General features: G+C 36.0%; 1 protein-coding gene across 15 annotated transcripts in view; it reads right to left on the reverse strand.

Moving 5' to 3' along the window:
- Window positions 1-26,961, reverse strand: part of KHDRBS2 (KH RNA binding domain containing, signal transduction associated 2) — a 349,072-nt gene that overhangs the window by 169,933 nt on the left and 152,178 nt on the right. For all 15 annotated transcript variants that reach the window (XR_014953621.1, XR_013339757.2, XR_013339753.2 and 12 more), the window contains exon 4: window positions 20,709-20,855. Coding sequence is in view for 3 of the 15 variants with exons in the window: in XM_021525682.3 (XP_021381357.2) it covers window positions 20,709-20,855 (147 nt within the window). In the remaining 12 variants the exon portion in view is untranslated. The remainder of the gene's footprint in view (window positions 1-20,708; window positions 20,856-26,961) is intronic.

Raw genomic sequence — 26,961 nt, forward strand, 5'->3', positions numbered from 1 at the left:
ATTGGGGTTTTTTTAGTGATAAATTATGTGTTCACAGCCAAAATAAACATCTCTATTTTAAATAGCCTTGCACAACTTACTTGCAGAAACTACATTGAAAAAGACATGGGTACCTGGCTAATCCTTGCCATCTTAATTCCTGAAATTCTGGCCTTGCAATTTTGTCTTTTGGTATTTACACTTTCAAGCACTGTCATCAATATAACTATACAACACATTCAGTTAACAGAAAATTAAGTAAAACCTATTTTACTTCATTTATCTTCAAAATATACAAAGGTAAATATGAGCTGAACATTGATCCCTCACTTCTGATAATGATGAATGTCAAATCCAGAATCCTTGACCAAAGTGTGTGGATTTGAAATTTGGAATTTGTACGTCATCGAGGGTCTGAGGAACTGAAAAACTTAAGCAAATCTTGAGAGCTAGCAAACCTCAAGAACAAACATGAATGAAAATACTTTATCTCAGCTTGATGAGAGTGACAAGAGTGTGGCTCAGCTGTTTTCAGATTGTGACAGTGCTGAAGGACTACACTAGAGAATTATAGATTTTTTAATATTGTCTTTCTCAATACATCCCAAACACATCTAACAGAAAAGTCATAGCATAAAAGACAGAAAATGAAAACTTTGTTTTGACAGAAAAAGTTTTCACTTGGGAAACATTTCCAAGTTTTTTTATTCCCAGCTGGCTTGACAATATTGTAACTTATCAGAAACCTCTTATGATATCATTTATTGTTGATGTTTTTAATATCTCTCACAGTAAAAACTGTGAAAGTAATCAAGCTACTGACATTTTCTTTCCACTTTCACTACAGCTTTTATCTGATTTAAACATAAATAGAGATACCTAAGCCACCCAGAAAAGATCAAAAAGGCTTTTCTTTTCTTTTTTTGTGAGTCTGCATACTTAGTCATTTTGGTTATCAGTTTTGCACAATAACATCTCTTTGTTGTATGTGATGTTTTTAATATTTTAGAATTGATTAGCTTTTTTCTGTGTTAGTGTGGACATTATTCCTTCTGTATGGGGCTCTTGATACTGACTCCTCTCAGCTTGGTCATGGACTGATTGCCATAAAAGAAGATGCTAAAAAATTTGATTCAAAAAGTGGAATGATGAAAATTGCTGAAAGAAGTAGAGCTTGATCAGGCATCCATGAGAGTTCCTTCCACCAGGCAAGGCTCCTGGAACCCATCACACACACCTGGGAATGAAAGTGGAGGGTGCTGTGTCCTGAGATGATTTTGGAAACCTGGTTGTCGTGAACAACATATGAATGGCATATGTGATTACGAACAGCCACTATGAAAACCTCTGTATCACAGAAAACTCTGTCTGTGCATATTTATCACATGCTGGCACATTTAGGTCATACCTCTACCAAATCAGGGAGCAGGATGAATTCCTGCAATATCCTGTTCACAACTGAAAACCAAGTTTGCTTGATTTTAAGCCTGTGCCGAGTAAGTAAGTGAGGATAACAAGTCATACAAGGCTCCAGAAAGGGTCTCAACATTTTTTGACGAGGAAGTGTAGGGGAGTTCAGGCAAATAATTTAAGATGCTACAAGGCACAGAAAAGATCTGGTTGCAGAATTGTATTCAGATCCATTATTCCTGATTTAGAACACATCTACAGAAGAACTTTGCTCTCTACCTGTAATTGATTCACTTCTATCTCCTTTCCTAAATGTTCCTGTGTAGTCAAGATTTGAGATTCTTGGATGGAAATCATTATAACCTTATTAATTACTAGACTCAGCTACATAACATTACAAAGGCAACTCTACTCACAGTATAATTAATAAAATGAATGAGCTTTCTTAGGCTTTTAACTTCAAGTGCTACCCTCCACCTCCCAACAATTTCCATCATCTTGTTTAACTTATATGATGTGAAGTATCAGGATCACACACGACTTGGAGGCAACTCAGTTTCATGGTTCTTAGCAGGTCACAGACCCAGAAGCACAGACACAGAGAAGTCAACAAACTAAATCTTTCTTTGAAGAAACCAGAAAAGTGACTAAATGCTGAATATAATCTGAATGTATTTTTTGTGGCAGAGATCACACTTTTTCAGATACATTCTGTGCATAACTCTGTGTCCAAATAGATTAAAAAAATCTGGCTCCACTCTCAGCTCACGAGACTCTGCAAAGACCTTTTGAGATCAAGAAGCAATGGCAGATTTCACCAGTCAAAGTACATGGCTGTGTCACACCTCAATGAAATCTTCAGCCCAAAACAGGACACACACCTTTGTTGCCTTCTTTATAAATAACATTTCATTGGTAAGTCCTGCAGAAATTACTAATTTCAGTAGCTCAACTGACTTTTAAGTCTGCACCTACTAGTACAAAAACCCAGATCTAGACATTCACTACCTGAGAATGCTACCCATAAACCATAATTTTTTTGAAAATTATTTAAGTAACAAAATGAAAATGATCCTTTATTAATGAAGGCTACACTTCACTTAATCAGGACACAGATAATTAGGAAATTTGGTTAATTAGGACTTTTCCTAGGAAGCCAAATTAAACCAAATGAGTTTTGACTGGCAAGGGACAATGGTTAATTGGGATGATAATTCCACTTAATTGGTATGCCTGCAGGCAGTTAAGTGGTCTGTGAGGCTCAGAGGCTAATAACAGCCTTTCTTTCCTCAAAAGACCTGTGCCTGTCCAAAATCAGTAAACCAAAATGGTTTTAAAGCCCCCATCTACATATTAAGCATCACTCAAAAGTTCTCTCTATTCAAGAAGTCATTATGGTAGAACTTTTAAGGAAATTGGAAGTGCTATGTTTTCTCCAAATGTATTTCAACTACAAAAAAGAAAATAAGAGACCAAAATTTTTTTCCTTGGTGCTGAAATACTTTACTGTTGAAGTTTCTCCACCATAAAAGCCCCAAGGGGACAGTCCACACCCTTGGTCTCAGTTTCCTGTTCAGTTCCTTTCTCAGTTCACTGGCTCCTGTGTTTGGGATCCTTCCCAGCCACCAGCCCCTGTCCTACCCAGCACAATTCTGTACTGCAAGCCTGACTCAAGTGCCTCGACTATTTGGATCATAAGGCAGCATAAGGAATTTATTACCACTACACAATGGTATTTGGGACAGCTAGAATGCACAAAATGGAATGTTCATCTCCAAAAGTTAAAGTTTCGCTTTTCCTTGAGGAAAATAGTATTTTGAGGCTCCCTTGACCAAGAAATGAATTTTCATATAGGTTTGAGACATCTTTACAATCTGTACTCCTTCAACTGATTTTTTATTTTATTTCAAAGTCTCTGACACATAGATGTTGCAGCTGCATTAGCCTTATTTATTTAAGAAAATAGGTGAAAAATAAATTTTGTATAATTTTTCCCTGACTATACCAGAGTGGAATGCTTTATTTAAAATAATAAAAAAAAGGTAAAGATTTAATGACAAGTTAGATAAGTGTTAGTATAAATTCCAGCTTTTCTTGGAGCTTGAGAACTAACAATTAGAAGTCAGAGAGAAAAACAGTAAAGAAAATCACCAAATATCTGATGCACTGCAATGTGCATGTATCACAATGAAGAAAGTAATGAAATTAAAAACAGTAAATGTTGAATATTTAATCATTTAGACTCTAGTTAAACAGATAATATTTAATTTGATTCACTAATAACCCACTGCTGATACAAAATCTTACAATACTGACATCTGTACACATCCCTGTACATGAAGGGAGATATTATTTTTAAAATACTCATTTAATTTGGACAATTCTGTACTGACCAGCCATGATCTACAAGATGTTTTCTACATCTCTTTAGTAAGTGCAGTCCTACAGTTTGGGTCAATGTATTAGTATGTCATTGTCTGGCTCTGCCAGTTCAAGCTCTAAGTATTTTTAAAAAGGATTCATATAGACTGTGGTGGAGTTTGGGGGGACATGTATGTGGGGACAGATTTACATTTGCTTTCATATAAAGTACCTAATTTCTTTGCAGGAAGGGAGGAAATAGGAATCTTTTCCAAACCCCAGGGACACAAAATTCATGAAAATGAAATGTCATAAGCAGAATTCTCAGATACTTCCTGAGGATATAATCCCTAAACCAAGTTTTCTAACTGATAAAGAGACTGTTCAGTTGTTCAGTAATTTATACTTATGGCTTTACAATATTTAAATTCAATTGGCAATTTTACAAAAGGAGAATATACTTAAGAAAACCCTATTAAAGCAACAAGAAAAATGAGTGCTTTTTTATTAAAATTGCTTAATGGCAATATTGAGCTCCATCTTTTCTAACTTAACCTTGAAGAAAATAAATTACTTCTCTGATTTTAATTCAACAAGTAACTAAAACATTCAACAACTTCACTAAAATATCTCAGGCCTAAGATAAGGTAAGATACCTAAAGCCTGGCAGGGGATCTTGTCTCCATCTGCACATCTATTCTTTAAAATGACTGCTCCTCTGAGCATGGTTAGAGCTCTTCAAAGCATGATGAAATTATTGTTAAAGAACCTTCACTTCTGGGCTGTTTATCAGTGCTATGACATCTGCCCATGGACACACACCTTTATTTCTTATTCATACACACAAAACCCTTTCCTGCTATACACAGCTCATGGCAAAGATCCAATGCAAATGAAAGCAAGTCTTGTATTTCCCTGCAGCACAATCCCATGGTCTCACGCTCTGAACACTGTTACTGCAGGAATTTGTACCCAGTGGTACTCTGCACTTAACCAACTGCAACAAAAATTTTGGTATGATCCTAGGTAAAAATGTCATTTAGTTATTTGCCTTCTTCTCCAGTTTAACTTACCTCCCACACACTGCAAGTATTACCAGGTAGCTTTAAACTGCATTATATTGCTAAGAATTGCCTAATTTTCTTACTATTTCCCCCAGACTCAACGAAGAAGTCAAAATAACTGTTGCAAAAATGTAGTAAGACTTCATTAAGAAGTAAAAGACCCCTATAGAAGGTCTGGGCAAAAATAAATATATACAAAGCACAATAAATATTACCAGTGAACTTCTGAAAAGATTTTGTACTCAAACTGTCACTCCCAGGAGCAGGAGTCCCAGCTGAAACAGTCTCAGCAGTCTGACAAAGTTAGGCACACTAACAAAAGAGTTCATCTCCTGTTCTCCAAAACCATTTAATATTGATATCTACAGAAATAAATAAAAAATTAAACTTAGTACATTTTTTTCTCTGAGTCATCTGGTATTTTGTACTTTGCACTGAGCAAAAATTCAAGTGGGAAGTCCAACTCTAGCTGGCCTGTCAATCTCTGCAAAATTAAAGTTATTAATATTTTATCAAAAGTGTTAGCATGCTGTAATAATTAATCATAATTTCTTTTTGAAATAAAGAACATGTACATCAATATATTAATATCAATGTGTAATTTTTAAATGGCATTTACCAGTTATTGTATATGTCCTCCTAAAAAATGCTTCCATCACATTTAAAATTAAAAATACAAAAATAAACAATATAAAATTGTTTTTTCACACACTTTGGAATTAATTTTTAATAACTAAAATAATAGAAATATTTATGGTACTCTTAATTTAAAACCTACTTTTCCTGAAAGTGCAAATTCCAGGAAAATTCAAGGCATCTAAAATTCTCATAGATGCTGCAACAATGGATAAAATCTTTCCACCACTATTCACAAGTTTTTGTTAATTCATTTAAATTATTTTAATTTTCATTATTTATTCCCCTTGGTTTTTCTCAACTTTCTCATTCTGCTGTTTCTATTTTCTCCATTCTTTTCTCCTTTATATGTGGTCTCATCAACAGATGGGACAAACACCAGCTTAGAGGAGCTAAGAGAGAACTCACTGATAGGATATAGGAACTGCCACACTGTGTAAAAGTATCCACAAAAACTGGCAGAAAAGACCCTTTTTTAAACACCATCTCAAGGGGGTAGAGGAGATAGGAAAATGATAATTTACTGCAAGGACAACGCTCACAGGAGTAGAATCAGCTTATTGGATAACAAGAATTAAAGCTTTATTCACACAAATTATAGAGTATTGGTGTGCATGTGTCACAGACCATTTTAACTGTGCAAGAAAACAAAATATTCCTTCTGCTCTTACTATATAGGAAGAAAAATATGTATAATGGGACTGACTTTCTCTTGGGGATATCTGCTAGATATCATAACATGTAACTGCAAAAAAACTACGCTGTTTCTAAAAGAAGCCAGGTTGTATTTGCTGTTGAGGAGCATCCTACAGACTACCCTCTTAACCCAAATGCCCAGAGATGTTAAAAAAGTGGCACTGGGAATAGGCTATTTTGGTTAAATGCATCTTTCAAACCAAAACAATGTAAAAATTACAGTAACAAGGATATATGTAGTAATCCAGGATGTACAAGTATTTTCCCTTAAGGTGGGTGACTGATTATGAAAACAAACACATCAGTGAAATGAGAGTGATCAGTACAATTAACGGCAACTTGGTAATAACAGTATGATTGCTCCCTTCAATTCTCCTCTATCATATTTGAAAAAATAGGCCAGGGATATGTCTCTAGATGAAATCGTAAAGATTGTCACAGAAAAGAGTGAGACAGACATTTAACTCGTGTTCTTGTTCTGTATTTGCACTGAAAATGGAGGTTTTTGCAGATAGAAACATTTACCTCTCTAATAGAATGAGACATGAGACAATTTCCACACTATGCTATCATTTCCAGATCAGGTACCTCTCATCTGAACTTTTTTATCAGTTAATGGCCAGATTTAAACCTTACAATAAATCACCAGTGACTATACTGAATGATTTCCAAACTGGTATTGTGGTATAATTTTTATGGGGGGGGGGGGGGGGGGTAGGGATATAAAATTTCAAAGCAATGACCTCAGAAATCACTTTCTGGCTCAACAATATTCAATATTCTTACTAACTATTTGGAAAATTATATAAAATCCTTTTTTATTGTACTGGTTTTCAAACTAGTGGGTGGTAAAATTGTGAGTCCTAGAATACTGTCACATATCTATGTGGCTCTCCTGACAACAGGGTCAGGATTCAAGAGTTGACAGGGCAGTCAAATAGGAAAAGAAAAAAGAAGGTCTTGTGAAATGAGGCTTATTAACAACATTCTGTTTACCCAAGAACATGTTTGAAGAAACATCTGATTTCTTTGACACTCTCTCTCTGGAAACCCAAAAGAAAACCACTAGCTGGAAAGAGGAGGAGGTGGTTTTAATATGGGAAAGACACAGGACTACCAACTAAATCCTGAATACAGGAACAAAAACTACCAGCTTCGAAAACAGATAAAATTTCCTACCAGTGAGGATAACTAAAGCTAAGCAGGCAGATGATGAACTCCAGATCATCTGGAGCACTTGAAGTGAGATTTGATATCTTTATGAAACACTGTATTTAGTACAGTTTTTAGGAGAAATACTACTGCCTGGAAGGAAATAGTCAAACTTCCATTTTGAGAATCTGTGAATTTACAAGTCCTGTCTTGATTTTCTCTTTGCAAGTTCTGTGGATACAGAACTACCTAGATTATTCCATCATGCTCCATACATACCTAAATAGGAAGTGTGTAAGTCACTTAGAAGGGTCAAGAAGCTTTTCTGACCCTAATACAATACTGGGTAGATGCATTCTTTCCTACCCTTGTAACTGCTTTCCCAAGAAGTACTTGTGAGCCACAAGAAACCTGCTATCCTTAGAGACAGAACACCAGTCAGTTTATGCCAGTAGAGAAAAACCTTTCAGGTGCATTACATAATGCTTTATCCCTGTACACAGCATGAAAACTGCCAGGTTTAGTAACAAAAAGGGATTTTCCTCCTTTCCTGATTCTCAGTCTCTAATAAGACTGGTTGGAAATATTGATTTTTCCATACATCAAAGTCCTCAGCTTCTCATTCAGGTAGCTTTCCTCACCTGCTGTGGGTGCCAGGCAGTATCACAGCAATTGTGCAGAGCAGCCTGATAACCTAAGAGCAGGATGCACAACTAAAATTGGGGGTCTCGGTATAAGGGTAGCTGGAATAAATCTAGCTGGCCAACATTATAAAATAATACAACACACTGTATTACAGCAATATACTTCCTAGCAAGTACAGAGATATGCATCATTATATGAAACTTAATACATACACTATAAAAAATACACACAAAAAAATATACACAAAATCAACGTAGATTCTCTGTTTCTGCTGGCCTTAAAACACATAAAATCACTTCTAGCCCAGAAATTATTAAAGAGCTGAAGTACAAGTTGAGATTTAATTGATATACTATATAAATAGCCTTCAATTATGGTAATTTAAAAAAAAAAACAGACTAGGGTTCAGCAGAAAAAAAGATACATTCAGATTTTGTTTGTTTCCGATTTTAATATTAAGGATATGACTCAGCTGTTAGCTTTAAATGTGACACAGAAGAAATTACTTTTTAAGTGATATTGCAGTACATGATTGCACTACAAAACAAAACAGGCTTTTGCAATCCAGCAGAAAGTATGATTTCTGACCATGCACAAAGTTGAGCTCCGAGTGAAGACTGATTAACCAAATTAAAGATCTCTTTAAACATATTGTGACATATTCACACTATTTGGGAGACAGATGGAGATGGAGAAAACACGCTCTTGTGCAGATATGCAATAGCATATCAGGGACTCATCCCATCCTATGACACCCATCACCCACTGTACCACACAATACGTGGTAGTCAAGCAGACTGTAAGGATTCCCAGCACAAATATTTTTTTCAGAGCTTTCTATCACCTCTAACTGCACCTGCCTTCAGTCTGGTATGCAAACTCCTCTGGATGCAGCTCATTTCACAGACTCACACAAATTTATTCAGTGCTTTTCCAAGCAAAATACAAGTGTAGACCAGCCAATAGCCAAGGCACAATCTGTTTTTCTGATGTGTTTATAGGTAGAAAAGAAATCTCAATCAAAATCAGAGCAAAATCTTTGTTTAATTTAGCATTGGTTTCTTTCACTGATTTACAACTGATCAGTTTAAGAGCAATAACTGGGAAGAGATAATAGTCATTTATCCTGTGATTTACCATGAAGTGACACATGCAATTCCCTTTTGTGATATTGAGGAAATTTTCTTAGCCCTTCTGAGATAATAGCTCTGGTTTCCCAAACCTGCTGTAACTACAGTTATTTTACAGCTCTTTGTTGCTTTTCTCTGTTTTAACTCAGTGGCCCATGTGTGTTTGGCACCTAAGGAAATCCTACAGGCTAGGGACTCATGACCAGATTTAAACAACTCTGGAATGTGTCCTTAGAATAAGGTGTTATTTGTTCACTTCCTCAAAAGTAATAACAATGTAAAGCAAATAATGAAAATAATTAAAAGCTACACTAAAAGTGACCTTTTTTTATCCTCTGTAAAGTTCTCCCTGACCTTTTGAAGTCCATATTGGTTGAGAAAAATCATCAGCTTTTGCCTGGGGCTGTTCCACTGATAGCTCTTGGACAGTATACATCTATTAATTGTGTCTAATCAGAATCTTAGAGACCAGGTTTAACTACTGTTCAGTGCTTTATTTCTGCATTTTAACAGCATTTATAGAAGTAAATCAGCAATCAAAGGAAAATTCTGAAAACCAAGGACTTCTCCATTGTTTTCAGTTTCTTCTTGTACTGATCTCCTCAGGCTTAACTGCATGGTAAGTATTCATTATAAACAGAAACTCTAAGTATGTACCTCAATCAGAAATAGACACAGATCCTGCTGAGCTTGTCTGCTTTCAAGAATTTCTCACTTCCTCCCATCTGGCTCTAAAAACTCAGATTTTTCAACAGCACTGTAACTGAGTTGTTACTCACTGGGTCATTCACAAGTTATGCCAACATGGAAATAATGCATCAGTTGAGTTGATATCCAACAGATACAAACCTTGTTCTAGCATGTCAAAAGGAGAGACCCTAAATGTCTTTCTGTGTTTAGTAAGTAAGTGAAAAAAGAAACTGTGTGCATCCAAGAGTTTTCAAACAGCTGAGAGAAAATGCAAGCACGGAGGTAGGTAGTAACTGTACTCAAGTAATTGAATATGCAGCATGAGTTATTTCTTCTTAAGCATGTTTTTGTTGACTCCTGCATCTATCCTCAGCCTTCCCCTCTGAATGAGCTCCTGTCTCTACTAGCTAGTGATATTCTGTGCCATCATTCCCAACTGCATCCCATTTACAGCCTTGGGACTGTCTCACTCCTTCTGCATGATAACCTTCAGTCAGCTCTGAACAGATTATGCCTTGTATGGACTTTCTTTCAAAAAAAGACTCACGTACCTATGAGAATTTTCTTCTGTATTAATCCGTGTCACAAACAGTTTCCCTTTGCAGTCAAGGACATAAGGGCAGCTCCGGAATGCCTTCTGTCCTATAAAATCTTTTTCCAGTTTCACACAGTTTATCTGAAGGTTTGTCTCTCACCTTGATGTTTCCAAAGTGAAGTATGTAAACTTAGAAGGCAGGCAGGTTACAAAATGCATCCTAATTATCAGCATTTATTGTATGCTGGTGGCTGGGAACATACTTTGAGATACCACTCTCACAAGAAGTCTGATAAATGGCTACAGATTTTGTTACGGGGTCCAAGTATCACACCACCTCTGGTAGGTCCCACCCAAAACAACCTGCTGTGCTGGAATGAAATCTGTTATCAAGATGCAAATCTCCATCTTCAAAATTTCATACACAAAGTAGGTTTGACCGACAAAGAAGCTTCACACATCAACTCCTTAAGAAAATTGCTACAGACACATATATTTAGAGAAATGCTCTTACTAAGAAGGATTGAGCTCTGTCACATCATACATATGGATAGATGTTTAATGGAATTTAATGTCACTAACACATTTTTATCAACAAACTCTCACTGAACTGGAACTGATATTTGTTAACTCATTTTTCATCATGATATAAGAATACCAAAGTATTGGTTAGATAATCTTTTCTATTTTTTTTTTTTAATAAGCTACAAACTTTCCCAGCTATTCAGTGAAGGACTCCTGCAAGGCTGGTCATGGCACAGTCACTGCAGAGTCATGCTGCTACTTCACGTTTTTCTTTTCCTGGCCACATTTTTATTCCACTGCTTGTCATTCCAACATAATTAACTTTTGACTCACTGGTCCACTCCAGCTGTATCTGACATATGTCTTGTAGTCCTAAAGCAGTCAATCCTTCCCAAATTCATGGAAGTGCTCATCCACACTGTGAGGAAGATATTGTACATGCCCTTATGGAAAAGCAAATGCCCACATAACGTAAGCAAAAAAAAAAAAAAAAAAAAATCAAAGAACTAAGTGGTGACTATCTAGTATTCATAAAAGCATCAGACTGAGAATGCTCCCCCTACATAACAACCAAAATCCAAACATGAAACACAAAGCATGAAAAATGAGCCACTAGAAAGCAGCACTGCTGCTCTTAGACCAGTGAAATATGACTCTTCTCTACATTCCTGATTTTTTTTCCTAAAATGAACATTACTATACTAGCAACTGCAAAGTATTCCATCTTTTTGGTAAAACACAAGTATACCATACTTTATTTTTCCAGTTACACAACCAATATTTATGGAAACATCCTGCCTAAACATTCTGCATCATTAATGACTAATAATGCTACAATCTCCAGGGATTCAAATTCAAATCTGTATCTTTTTAGGATTCCTTTTATTTATACCATATTCCTTGTACTCATTTGTATTACCACTGCATTGCTCCCAAATATTTCCTTCACAACTATTCAATTAAATACGGAATTTTTAATTTATAAACTTGATTGTCATTAATCTGTCTTTTCCATCTTTCCTGATTTTTACACAGTCATTGTTCCTAAGTTTTCTGCCAACTCTTCATTGCTCAGATTGAACCAAAACCATATTAAACAAAACTTGGTTTTCTTTTAATGTTGATATTTTCATAGTCAACCACCAATTTTTCCTTCTTAACTTATTATTTAAATTTATTTTTTCTTTTAAAAACCTCATGTCAATGAAGTCTTGTCATATTATTTCTTGCCATTAGGAGACTTAAAAGCTTTCAAAACATCAGGAATATATATATACAAATGTGAATCCTTTACTTACTAAACCCTCATGTTTGCACATGTTGAATGTATACAGGCAACTCTTACTGTTTTGGAGAAGTACATTCTGTGGATTAATGCATTTTTATCCTTCATGCAGATTATTTCTGAAAAAGTTTATGTCATATAGCTCGGCACACAGCGAATGAGACATCCATTTTCAAACATCTCCATCCATGGAGATAAAAATTCTCATCTGCCAGACCAAAAGGTGTCAAATGCTAAAACAGAACACCTTATTGATTAGTAATTCTCTCTTGGTTGCAGGAGAAACAATATTAAAAATAGTTGGACTGTTATTGTAATTTTCTGTTTTCTGAGGGGAAGAATTTATTGAGTGATTAAAAAATCTGCTCTGCTCATCATATTTATAAATGTTATTAAAAATCTTGAATAGTGAAGTGATAGTATTTCAATTAAATTATTCAAAGCAATAAAATCTAAAGGTTATTGTGAAGAATTGCTGAAAGGTCTCATTGTACTCTATTACTAGAAATAAAATGGGCAGAAAAAAATTGAGTAATGATAACTGCAAAGTAATGCTATGAAAATAATTAAACTGAAGTATTGGTAAGTGTCAAAATACTGAAAGTAAATAGCTCCTTATTAGTTATTATCATTCAAGAAAAATGTCCTGGATTTTTTACAAATGCCATTAAAAAAACACCAAATCTGTGCAAGCAGGATTAATAGGCAATAGCACTAGATAAAGCCCTGACACTGAACCACAAAACAACAGAAAATCCATTCCATTACTGGAATTCTCGACTACCAAGATGAGCTACTCTCTGCCATCCTGGCCATCCCAGCCCAATAGAAAAAGGAAAGAGATAAGCTAAGGATGAGAGAGAAAGACAGTCAGAATTATGTAATGGAAAGCCAGAGCCATCTCTGCTTCTTTGCAATAAAAGTTGGGGGCTAGAAAAAAACAAATCCAGAGCATAGGAGTGAGGACGGGTGTGAAATTATCCTCTGCTTTTAACCATCTATGAAGATGAGGTCACTTACTAACTCTTAAGAAACTGCTTTAAAACAAACAAGAGGACATGGAATTTAGTTTGGTTTTTTTCTTTTTAACACTCAGTGCATATCTGAACCATCAAACTCATCTCAATCTTAAGTTTTTCTGAGGCCAAAAGCTTAACTAAGGTTCAAAGAAAAGCCTTTGATAAACTCAGGGAAGGGTGTAAAAGCTGCATTTTTGCATTTTCTTCCTGCTTTCCTAAGTGATTGTAACTCAGCATCTTCAGAATTAACTACACTGACTTTGGCTACATTAAAAAAAAATTTACTAACACAACCAAAATATTTTTTTCTTCCGTTTGTTTTTAAAAATAAATAAAGAAAATCAAAACAATTCCCAACACACTGTAGGATCTGCAGTATGGTTTTCAGTGTGAATGACAGTGCAAACATTTTTATTTACTTAAGTGAACTTTCACAAATGAGTTAAACCTTAAAAATCTGATTGTCACTTTGCTGATATATGTGAAACATAGAGATAAGTAACCTGCAAGTTAAAGTCACCTGGTTTAGCCAAAAAATATTCCTTGAAAGAGCCAAAATAAGTAACTCATCTCCTTGCTTTCAGACTTATTTTTTAAACCAGATATTGTCCTTTTCTTTCCTCAGATTCATGTCTGGGAAAAAAAAAGATACTAATATATGTGATGGGAACACTCAACAACATCTTGCACATTTTGTTTCATCATGATTACAAAGTAATTTCTTGCATGCAAATCACTTGTTTTAAATATACTTTCCATGCCTACTTTTATATAGAATAGAATAGAACAGAATTTTATTTTCAAACCATAAAGCTGCAGACTCTTCACTGGGTCAAACAAACAACTTTTATTGTTTAGTTGATTGACCAAATTCATATTCACACACAGAGCTTTAAATGAAATGCCACATGTGCAGGAGGATCTGGTGGTCTTGCTAAGGTGAACAGTCTAATGTGCAATACCACAGCAAACTTTTTGCTACATATTACAGACCAGCAATTAAGAAACCAGAAGCAATACTGTGGGATTTAAATTCTTCTGCATGAATTTTATCACCTGCACCAAAATAATTTCTTCTGATGTGCCACTGGTGAAAAATCTGCCCTAGGAAAAGGAAGAAGCAGGACAAACCTGAAATTGCTGATGAATATAGACTCACCAGGGAAGTTGTAAGTATCTCTTTAAAGTACAGTGACATCTCAAGAGCATTCTCAGTTTAATGGTCAGTGTGAAAGCCCTGCTCAGGTTCATGTCTCTGGTTCATCTGAAAGGGCTGGCTCTGGCAGTAAGGCTGAGCCTCTTCTATTGATTCCTTCATGTGTCAGAAAGAGATCACCGAGGAATTGCTTTCACAGACAGAATAAGTCTTGGAATATCTAAAGAGATCTTAATCCACTCCTAGTGGAGTATCAACCTTTAAACCACAAAAGATGTGGCAAAGTATCTAAATTGTCTTGAAACAGCTGGGAACTAAACCTAGGAATAATATACTATTACTATGGCATGTCAACTTCATGACACAAATATGAAGACATCTGATTAATTATGTGCTCTTTGTATTGCTATCCATTCTGTAGCTTTACAGCAGAAAGAACCAGTAGCCTATACTGTATATCAATAACTATATAAAGATTCAGTCAGTTGAAAAATAATAGCTTAGTTTTCAAATTAAAAATTGAAACATTTTTGTTTACAAAATGTTACAGCATAAAGAACCAGTAGTCTATACCGTATATCAACAACTATATAAAAAATTCAGTCAGTTGAAAAATAATGGAGTTTAATTTTCAAATGAAAAATTGAAACATTTTTGGTGTACATCTCCACCCCTAAACATTCACTTTGAGGGGGAGATTTGGGATTATTTTCATCAAGCTTATGCTCAATCAGCCAGTATTCATTATTAGGAAAAACTAGTTTAAAAACTTTCATCTAAGAAAAGTCAGGAACAATACCCACAAGTTGTGATGACTGTCTTGAGTACACTAATGTTTGAATGTACTCATAATAATTTGATTTGTTAAGCAATGTTTAGGAACAAAAAGTTGTGAAGAGCTAAAGTGCTATGACATTTTAGGCCTTGACAGAATCTCTGAATTTTATTTCCTTGATTATCAAAACTTGTGTGTGGAATTGACAGAGATGTTGCACACTGGGAGAAACAGAACCCAGTACAGCTAAAACAGCTAAAAGTTTTCCTTAGCACTGTATTAAAATAATTACTGTACTAATTATTTATTGTTGCAAGTATTTTTTAAGAATGTGCAAGTGTAAATTATTTTATTTGACTTGCATAAAAGATGAGATTTAATGATGCAGCTGGGCTGCTGCTCAGCATTGTATTTCGGGAAATATTTTGCCTGTTGAGGTTGTTTGAAAGAGGAAAAAAAAGACTGGCATCCCCCCCACCCACACTATACCTTATTTAGAAACAAACATAAGATTACAAAACCATGGAGTATGAAATGGTATGTAAATAGAGATTTCATATTATACTGTTGCATAGAAGAAATTCAGATAGTTAATAAAAAATGTGCAAAACAAATGTCATATACCTAAAACTGACAGAATTGTTACATGTGCTGTATGTACACAGATTATTTGTAACTTTGGTCTGTACTAGATATGAGTTCCTATATACAGTAAATGTGTGCTTGAGGAAAAATAATTTCTTTTCGCAATATTAGACAGAGAAAGACCTTCAAGGAACTAAACCCTACTTTAAGATGCTTTACTTGTTCCCACTGAAACAAACTGGCCTCAAAGTTTGCATTAAATTTCCCATAGATCTCAATTTTTTCATAAATAGTTCTGGCATAAATAACTTCCAGTGTGAAATTAGTAAATTTTTTATTTCACTGAAAGGCTCTTCTTCCTTAGCGATTTTTCACTTTAATTAGCTGGATCAGTGAGGACAGATAATATTTTTAAATGACTGGTAAGAAAATTCTTTTAATCAGTGGTATAGAGCAAGGTGAGATAAAAGGATTGAAGCTAAACAGTGAGTAAGATATTTAGGCACTTACAAGGAAGTCTGGAAGACATTGTAGCCTGAATTAAAGCAACATAAAACTCTACATTCACCTCTTGCCTCACCACAGTGATTTCTAATAACAGAATCTGATCTGATCAACACCCACAGAAAACTGTACAGGCAGATGATCACCAGCCATTGCCCATCAACTGGACTGCATTACATGAACATGTGTTTATTCCCAGCCCTTGAGTGGTGCCAATAAGCCTCAATTTAAAGCAGATACAAGTGGCTAGGATAACGTATGCAAATATATTGGACAGCAGGTTTTAAAGCGGTAATTGGTTCAATTTCTGATCATCTGACTGCACAGTTGTAAACAATCTTTTTAAAGTGGTCATGTCACTGCAGCTGCAATCTGCCCTCTACATAATAGCTCCCTATTACAGAGCACTCACACGTAAAATGAATGATCAGTATCTGCTTCTCTTATTCTCCCAAGGGATGCTAACCATGTCAAATAAAAATGCTTTGCTTAAAGGGATAAAAATGTGAATCAGAAAAAAGATTTTGCAAGTCTTAGAAAGCACAGAACTCCTAAGGAGAGTATTGTTCCTTATGATATGGAAATTAGGAGCTTGTTCAGAAATATATTTGTATTTTTGGATATAAATCAAAATTACACAATCCTGCGTAACAGGAGTGATGTAGAATTTCACTGGTTATTAATAGTGAAAAAACTTGATTTAATAGCCATGAACCTTTAAAAATCAGCAGATTTTAAAGCTCGAAAAGCTTCTAGGCTCTCCTCCCTGCTCCCCAGACTCCCCTTTTAGGTTGTTGACCCTGCATGTCATTCTGAGGCACTGAGATCCAACACCAGCCTTAGGTTCCTCACACAGACCTAGGTCCCTGGCAGTTTAGGATCAGAAGTACTTGGCTGTCAGATATCTATGGATTTTATCAAACCTGTGTTGGCCACAAAGGTGAATCTGAAAAACATGTCCTCCTCCTAGGCATCCCTAACGTTTCTATTTTCCACATAGGTAATACTGGATAATTCCAATATCCTAACATCAGTTCCAAATGTGATTCCTAATGTAAAACCTTGACTTGGGGAACGCATTCTGGTTGTCACTTTTACTAGGTTGACAGAAGAATAATGGAGCAGGCAGTTGTGTTTCAAGACTCTGAGATTAATCCTACCTACTTAATTATGGGTCTTTTGATTTTTCATATTTCAATTATATGTCAATTTTCATACTAAGTAAACATCAACCCCAAATGAAGCACAGTATCTAGCTAGTAATTGGACATGACACCCCAGAAAGACTTAATTTTGCATAAAACCTACCAAAGAACTAGCAGTCAGTTACAGAATAAATCTTAACAACCAGTTAGCAATGTCCTGCTGGCAGCACCCACACAGACCTAAAGCCATTTGCAAAATGGAAGCTGCAGACAGCAAAGGAAGCAGCTTGGCTTTGGAAATGTGTCAGCTGCCAAGAGCTGCAGACACTGGGATTCAGTCATGCACTGAAACCCCTGCTGGAAGGAGCCCAATATACCAGCTGAGATTGAGCTGCAGCTTTGAAATGTGCTAACTGGTGGGACAGACAGCAGTTTCTAACTCTGGCTTGGAGTCAAAATCTTCACTACTAAAAATATGGATACCTGTTATTGAGTAAGGTTGAAGGTAAAAAAGAAGTAATCACATTTAAATCAAAAGTAGCTGTTAATGACAATTTCATTCAGTTAATAAATGTTAATTTTTTTTTCTCAGTACTCATTTCTCAGTTCTACATTTATCTACTTTTATTATGTTTTCTAGGCATTTATCTTAAAATTCAGTCTCATTAAAACTTCTGAAGAAGGTATAAAAACATTATTCCATTTCACTGACATGATCAGTGTAATTTCTGAGGGCAATATTTCATGTAATCTTCAGAAAATTCATAAGCAATGTGAAAACTCATTTAAATAGTTTATTACAGCCTCAATTTGGTATAAATAAAACTGTTCAATTCTACTGTTTTATCCTTGTTATGCAATCCCAATATTCATTGCTGCAATAAATTAAGTCTTATAAACAACAAAACATCATAAAACAAACTCAAGAGATGCTGCAAATAGGGAACAAAAAGGAAATTATCTAGTGCAATCTTTCTGAGTGAAAAACCCTTGAAACATGTTGCAACCAGTCAGTTAATAATTGCTTTGTAAATCTGAAATGAAGCAGAGGGGATAAAACTAATAAACAAGTAATAAAGTACAATTTTTACTTGTTTGGAGTGATTATGATTCCCTGGAGGGAAGAGGGGCACAAAAAGGCTGATTAATGTTCAAGATCACCTCTGCCAAGCTCAAGAATGAGCATCACAATGAAGAGGAAGTCAGGAAGAAATGACAGGAGGATTATATGGATGAACAAGGAGCTCCTGGACAAACTCAGAAAGGAAGCCAACAGAGCGTAGATGCAAGAACAGGTAGCCTGGAAGGAATACAGAAATTGTCCAAGCAGCCAGCTACTGTGTTAGGAAACCTGACAGAAGTCCTGACAGAATTAAAATTGGCCAGGACAACAGGAAAAGTACATCAGTGATAAAGGGAAGACTAGGGAAAATGTGGGCCCTCTCGGAAGCCAAATGGGAAACCTGACTACCCAGGACATGGAAAAGGCTGAGGTCATCAACAACTTCTTTGCCTTGGTCTTCACGGACAAGTGCTCCAGCCACACTGCCCAGGCTGCAGAAGACAAAGGTGGGGACTGGGGGAATGAAGAATTGCCCAGTATAAGAGAGGATCAAGCTCAGGAATATCTAAGGAGCATGAAGGTGCACAAGCCCACGGGACCTGACGAGATTCATCTGCTTGTTCTGATGGAATGGGCTGAGGAGGCGGCTACGCCACTACCCATCGGATGTGAGAAGTCATGGCAGTCCACTGAAGTTCCCACTGACTGGGAAAGGGAAAAGTAACCCCCACTTCAAAAAGAGAACTAAGGAAGACACAGGAAACTACAACTCTTTCAGCCTCATCTCAGGTCAGAAAGATCATGGAAACAAATCCTTCTGGAAGCTTTGCAAAGACACATGTAAAATGAGGAGTTGAATGGTGGCAGCTAACTCAGCTTCACTAAGAGCAAATCATGCCTGACAAATTTGGTGGCCTTCTATGACAGGGTCTATTACTGCCACTGTCAACCATGTTCAAAATGTTGTAACAAAGAACCTGTTTTCGTATTTCCTCCAGTGTAGCTATAATGCTTATGCTGGAAAACACATATAATCCTTACAAATAAATAATGTGTCACACAAAATATATGCTTGCACAGTTGCTGAATATTATGACAAATTTTAATACTACTCTGAAAACACACTGGTCTCTCTCCCTTATTCACTCAGGCTGAAGAGAACACATGATGGATGTTAAAAGTCCAGGAGCCATCTTCATTGCATCATGCTAGAATATTCAGATGTTTATTTTTAATAATCTTAAGCTACTTAATGTTCTTTAAAAAAATTATTTTCTCTTGAAAATTTAACATTTAAATAGTCTACTTCAATATTTTACTTTGTATTCGTAACATATTCCTCTTTTCCCAGATCAAGAAGCCCACACCAAAAAAGGTGTTGAAATTCTGCCATGAAAGTATTCATATGCTTCACCTGAACATCTCTGAACATCTCTTAGTTTGGCTTCCTATTACTCATTAAAAAAAGGCACTCTTTGAATACCTTCATTATTATCAAGAGACTTGAACATACACTTTATTCTTTCAATTAAAAATAGAAACAAACTCTCATCATATTATTTTTAAGGAATATAAGTTCTGAACATTTTTAGAGCACTAAGAACTCTCAGGACAGACCTTAGAAAACAATGCATGCAATTCTAGTACTACTTCACTTAATATTTAGTATGCATATGCTCCAATTCTAAGATAAATTTAAGTATGAAAATAGCATTGAATGCACTTACAAATGTGGAAAAAATAATTTTCAGAGAACTTGAGAAAAATCAATAGACAAGAACGTAAATATTTCAGAAAGTGATATATTTAGTATAAATGGAGATGAAAAAGTTCACAGCTTTAGAGTACACTTCTGCACCCTCCTAGCTGATGGAAGATTGCCCAGCTGTGGTCTGAGTTATAATGGGAACAGAAATGTCTTAGGAATGTTTTGCTCATGCTGTTTGCCACACAAGAAATTAATTAACTTCATTAGCAAGATATTTAGGTAAATTGTTACATGCATTAAAATGTTTTTACAGACTTAAATATTGAAAAAATCTTGAAAGTATACTGTCATACAAATGACTAATGTCTGCAATCAGAGAACAAAAGTAATCTACCAGTTCCTCCAGAAAAGAAGAAAGGAAAGCAAAAAACATTGACAAATGGAAATAATAAAATACCTAGAAAATATATCAGGACATCAACTGTGACACTTAATGGCCTGTTTGGCATCTCCCTGGGACAAAAAAATGAAACACAAAAGTTCAACAGAACAGGACGAAGGGTTTTTTTTCCTTAGTCTAAAAAAGGAACAAACTCAATGCAACAAAACCATAACCTGTCAAGAAGAATGTTACAAGTGACTTACAGGAACCAGGAATTTTTTTATTTCTTCCAAGGCATGACTCATACGAGAATACGCCTCCCCAGGTGGAGCAAACACTTCAATTAATACATGGAGCTCATCACTCAAGTGTGCGTATTTGGCTTCTCCACTTTTCCTTAGTTCTTCCTCCTATGAAGAAAGGGTGGATTTGGTTTTTAAAACTGGAAATCCACTAATTTTGCAGTGATTTAGCATTCACAGACAACATGACAGAAGGACATAGTATAAGCAAACTTTTAAATCATTTGAGAAATAAAAGTCTAGTTCAAGCCACTTAAAGATTTAAAAATCAATTTTGAGTGTTTGAATGATAGAACCAGCATAATTATCATCTAAATCAGATTTTAATCAGCACAGTGAAAAAATGCTAAATACTCCAGAAGGAAGTACTGACATACTAAATCCATAATGGAAAAGCTGCATTCATCAGTCTGAATCTTAGCTCTTAACAAAAAAACCCATAAAATAAAGATGCATTTAACCATTTTGGAACACTATTGTTTAGTAAACTCTTTAGGTTCTTCAACAAACATCTGCAGCCTGTATATTTTAGTACCACCAAAGAAAAATATGCCCTAGGACTTTTATATGAGAAACAGAATCACAGCATAATTTGGGTGTGAAGGGACCTAAAGACTTTGTAGTTCCAGTGCTCCTGCCATGAACAGAAACTTCCACTAAATCAGGTTGCTCAGGGCCCCATCCAGCCTGGCCTTAAACAATCCCAGGGACGGGGCATCCACAACTTCTCTGGTCAAACTGCTCCAGTGTCTCACCATACCCATAGTGAAGAACCCTTTCCTAATGTTTAACCTAAAACCTACTCCCATTCAGTTTAAAGCCACTATCCCTTGTCCCCTCACTATGCACCTCTTCACAAAGTCCCTCTACAGCTTTCTTGCCCTCTTTCTGTACTTGAAAGGTGTCATAAATTTACCCTGAGCCTTCTCTTGTCCAGGCTGAGCAACCTAAATTCTCTTCATAGCAGACTGGCTCCAGCACTGATCATCTTCATGGCCCTCCTCTGGACTTGCTCTGACAGATCCATGTGCTTCTTATGCCGAGGGCCCCTGAGCTGCTCTCAGCACCTACTGAGTCTGAGTTTCAGCCTCAGTCCCAATTCAGGGTACCTATGCAATGTGGTGTACAGCTCAGATGGTGAACCACCACACCTAGATATAGCTCAACCATCTTTGGGTCCTAGTTTTCTAGCTATAAAATAAGCATAATAATCCTACTTTATGTTAATGTTCTCAAATGTCAATCCACTTTCTTACACAAAGTTTTGAGATAGCAAATGTAAATTGCAAAATACATTTGTAGTGGTTACTGCTCCATAAAAATCAAAGACATAGAATAGTGATCATGTTAATGGTACTGGCTATGATACCATAATGAAAAATGTAGTACATTACTACACAAGATAGCCATAAGTAATGCTAAAGAAATGATGAGTTGAACTCTCAGTTTTCAAAAATATTTTGAGAAATGTAATTTAGAAGAAAATATGTATCTACAGAAAACATTATCACAGAAAAAAGAAGTAAACTAATTTTCTTGAAAATGGTGAAGAGGTTACAGCTTTTTAATATATACTAAATAATAGTTTATGAACATTTAGTTAAGATATAAAAACTGTAACAACAGATTACAATTCTTACCAATTTAGCTTATTTAATTCTGCATTAAGTTTACTCATTTCAGCATTGACTAATTTACACCACTGCTTGCTACAAAAAACATTTGAAGAATGCTATACTCCTAAGAGTAAGTATTCAGTTCTTTTTATCTATGTTAGAAGATCCAGCCACAAGGACTTTTTTATTTCCCAGAGAATACAGAGGCTACATCCTGCAGCTTCATTGCCCAAGATCTGTCTCCATGCTAATTCAACATTTTGCAGATTATGATAAAACCATAACTCAATAAATATGAACTATTATTTTATTTTTAAATTTGAAAACTGAAATATTAGTTAGCAGCTGAAACTAGAAAAATTAAGATAAGACATAATTGTCTCAGTATTTTTATTTTTACAGTTAAATTATCTTTGTCATTTTAGCTTATCACTGAAATCTCATTGAAATTTCCATAAGAACCATAGCATAATATAAAAGTTCATCATAAGATGTTTTCAGTTTTCTGAAAAAAAATTTCACACATTTGATTACTTCTTCTGGAAAAATCTGGTATGGACTTTTCAGTAGAATTAAGCTTTCATTGTTATAAAGATACATCCTAGTGATTCCTGGAAGCTTCTTCCCTGTTGCTTTTTAAAGATTCTGAGGGGGAAAAAACAACAAAAAACAAATGCCAGAAAGCCCCAAAAGTTATCTTTCAGGAAAAGACTACCAATAAACTTAGCATTTAGAAACTGGAACTTTTCTTTTCAGATGTAGAAAAAAGCAGAAGCATAATATTTGACTCATTATTTTGATGTGGATTCTGTACAGCTAAGACATCAGCAACATGATTTTATAATGCATACCTGGAATGTTACCACTGCCTCTTCAGTGGTAACAATGGTAATTTTGGTAATGGTTTCTATTCTAGCTCCTGAACAAACTCAGGTTTTCTTACAACACATCATTTGATAACCTGTCTCTTCAGTTCAGCACATGCTTTCTGTATAGCTGTTGGAAACCATAGGCTGAGGTTGTGAGATACTACATATTTCCTGGTGAGGATACCTAATGAGGTTTCTTCTTTTGGAACATATGGGGTTAAAGACTGAATTTTCACACAATATCTCTTCCCATCATAGGGTAAAATGTCATAATAATGCTCCTTTTATTGCAAGTGTATGTCCAGAGACAATGAAACTTAAGGAAAACTATGGATGAGTAGGAACTCACAGGCTGTGTGAGCACTGCACCAAGCTCTCCTTCCCAAAGCCAGTGAGTATGACTGAGTACCTGGGGACTGAATGCAGCCTTATATTTAATCCTGTGTCCGGTATCAGGCATCTAACAAGCAAACAACAGGCATGGCTCACACTGCTGGGGAGACACCCGCAGGTATGGCAGCTGATGCCTACTGGCAGCTCATACAGCTCTCCGAGGGCAGTACAGATGAACAGGCCCTCCCAGGAGCACAGGAAGATGAACAACACCTTCGCAGATCTTCATTAGCAAGCAGCCCATCCCAACTGCACAGCAAAATGGTCAGTGTCCTGGACCCAATATCCACACTGCTCCTATTCAGGATGACAGTACTGCCCCTTGTGTAGCACAGCAGTGGGTTTTGCCTCCTGCTAGTTATACTCTGGTTGCAATAACTGAGATCCTATTAGAAGCCAGAGAGCCCAACCTTCATTTAGTTTCATAGGAGAGGAATCCAGTTAAAACCCTGTAAGCTCTGCTCACTTTAAATAATGGGAATTGGGAATGATCGGGAGGCTCTCCTCTAAACTATGCTTCTGAGTCAAACGAAAACACTAATGAATAACACCACATGTAGGACTGGTAAGGACTGATATGGATGATAACACTTTCAAGCACCTGGTACATTGAGGCAGAACAAATGAGATCATCATTAATCTATTTTTCAATGTGTTCTTTACAAGGCTATCTGGCTGCTAATGGCCTTCCAAGGCCCTAGTAGCCTCTATTGCACCAGTGCAATTACTTGTGGACTTTGGCTGTTTCTCATATAACTCTGCCTTAATCACCTCTGGGTTTCAGGTATTCCTCATGGTACTGTCTGTAACTTTTGACAGATCCTCATAGCTTTTTACATTCCACAATTCCCTACAACATATCCAGAAGTTTTTCTAGACTCTGTTCAGCTTGCACAGCCTTGGCCAGTGTCCACCCAGCAGCCAAGTTGCTCCCTCACAGCCTAAGCACAGAAATGATAACTGCTTAAGCTTACTTATGTAGACACAAAATGAATCACAGTGGATGGTGATGTGCATTGAAAACCTGATGGAGTCACTGAATCAAAATGCAGTTAAGTCTCAGGCACTAGATCTTAGGGTAGAAAAACAACAAACCTGGGACCTGATCAGTTCTGCTTTATAAAAGGAAAGAGTAGATTCCTTGGTTTCTGGGTTAGTGATAGCAATTGCTCTTGGTTCTGACTCTCAGGTTCACAGTATGGTTCTTAGTTCACTGCGATAATGTTTTACTTCAGGTGAGCAGAGCAGAGAAACCATGTATCACCCTCCAGAAACAACCTCCCCTTATCCTGATTCTCTTCCACTTCATTCTGCATGTCCATTCCCTTTATTTCTCATGAATGACAGAACCCAACTCCCCTCATGCATTGTACTTCAGGCTTCCTTCATTCTCTCTTCTTCCTCTCATTCTTAGACTGTCTGCCACACAGTGCTGAAGTCCATCCACCCTCAACATGATGCATGGCTCTATAACCCACTCCCTCCTAAGGATAACAAGTGTTTTGAAGCATCTACTGTGTTTTATAATTTCCAGTTGGCTAAAGCAGGGAAAATGAGTTATAAAACTTTATAGCAGTAATATTAGGAGTATCAACCTCTTCAAAAGTGAAGTATGTGAGTGATAGGAACATAAAGGCCAAGAAAAATGATGAATTATCTAAGGATGTGAGAGGAGTCTTAACATTTTTTAAAAGGATATGTGTTTACAGAGAACTGCTTTCTGTCTGGAAGCCTTGCCAAAATGCTTGAATAAAAAGACTAAAGTTGAAAGAAATTGAGTTTGCAAAGAAAACAGTGACACAGTCCAGACTGGAGAATCAAAAGTGTCCTCATAACAGTGAAATAACAGGAAATCAAAGAATAATAGAAAAGAAACTTGCAGTAGGAATTGTGTAAATCACAGCGATAAATTAATCAATGCAATACAAAGAACTTCCTATAATGAAACAAATACAGCTACGAAAAGAAACAATGGGTGCTTGAGGAACAATATGAGAATTGCAATGGATTTCATATCTTGCAAGGATTTACAAAGAAAAGCATGGTGCAGAGACTAGACAAAGATGATAATCACAGGGCTGCTGCTACACAGGCATTATTCATAAGATCACTGGGCAATGCTACAGAAGAAAATTAATGAGCATGCAGTTTGACAAATGCAAACCTATTAATTTTTAATCTGGACATAAATAAAAAAAAATAAAAATGTTGTCTGCCACACTGACTGTAGTATAAGTAACAGTGAACTCATTTATTTGGGGTACTGGGTTTGGAGTTAAAAAAGCTTTCAGGTCCAAGGTCCCATCAGTGGAGAAACAAAGAACAAAAAAAAAAAAAAAAAAAAAAAAAAAAAAAAAAAAAGAGAAACAATTTGATAATGGATGAGCCATTGGAAACAGATTCAGCAGAGTACAGAGAAGCTAAAAGACCTAAGCTATTCCTTGACTCTTATTTTTAAGCCAGTTATTCTCACTCCAAGAAGAAGAAATAAGATGGAGGTGGTGAGTACATGAAGAGAGCTCACATAGCAGTGCAAAGACAGTGGGTGTATAACACCTGCAGTCAGCCACAGAGACCCCATTATGAAGTGCAGGCATTAGAAAGAACATTGCCTATAAGAGAAAATTACTGCAGATACAGGTGACAACAATTATATTCCTATACTTGATCCATCATTAAAATTTTCATTGTTACTTTGGTGAAATGGAGCAGAGAATTGTGTACATACAGGACTGTCTTGGGATAACAGGTCCTTCAGTGCTTTATTTCCTGATGCTTTTCAAATGAAATGCCACAAAATCTTAATGGCTAGGAGGTACTAAACCATACCTAGGTCAATTTTTTATTTAGAGAGGTGAAAAGGAAAAAAAAAAAGACTAATCAGCAGAAGAATGTGATGATAAGACAACCACTATTGAAAGAACCCTAACACCAGACATGAAGGCTAAATGAAGTAAAAATTGAAATTCTTTGAAGAAAATAATGTTTAGAAAAAAGAGTAACACACTAAAGTGGTATGTGCCAAAACTGAGGCACCAGACAGTGACCACTGTGACCAAGAATTAGTGATCTATGCTTAAATTCCCTGCCAGAAAACTTAAAAGTTCACAGACCTGCAAATGTTTCTGCACTTGTAAAAATCTAAGCAGAAGCTAAAACAGCATACATAAGAACCACCTGGGCACTAGAAAATTGCTCCTTGAATTAACCAAGCCAAAGATCTTTATTGAACACAATCAATGAATTGCAAGTTTGCAAAGCTTATGTGGGAAATCAAAGATCCTCAAGAAATGCATGATTAACATACCTAAAGATGCTTCATAGGATTATGTTCAT

The sequence above is a fragment of the Lonchura striata genome, chromosome 3 (genome assembly GCF_050655825.1).
Source record: "Lonchura striata isolate lonStrDom1 chromosome 3, ASM5065582v1, whole genome shotgun sequence".
In the NCBI taxonomy this organism is placed as follows: Eukaryota; Metazoa; Chordata; class Aves; order Passeriformes; family Estrildidae; genus Lonchura; species Lonchura striata.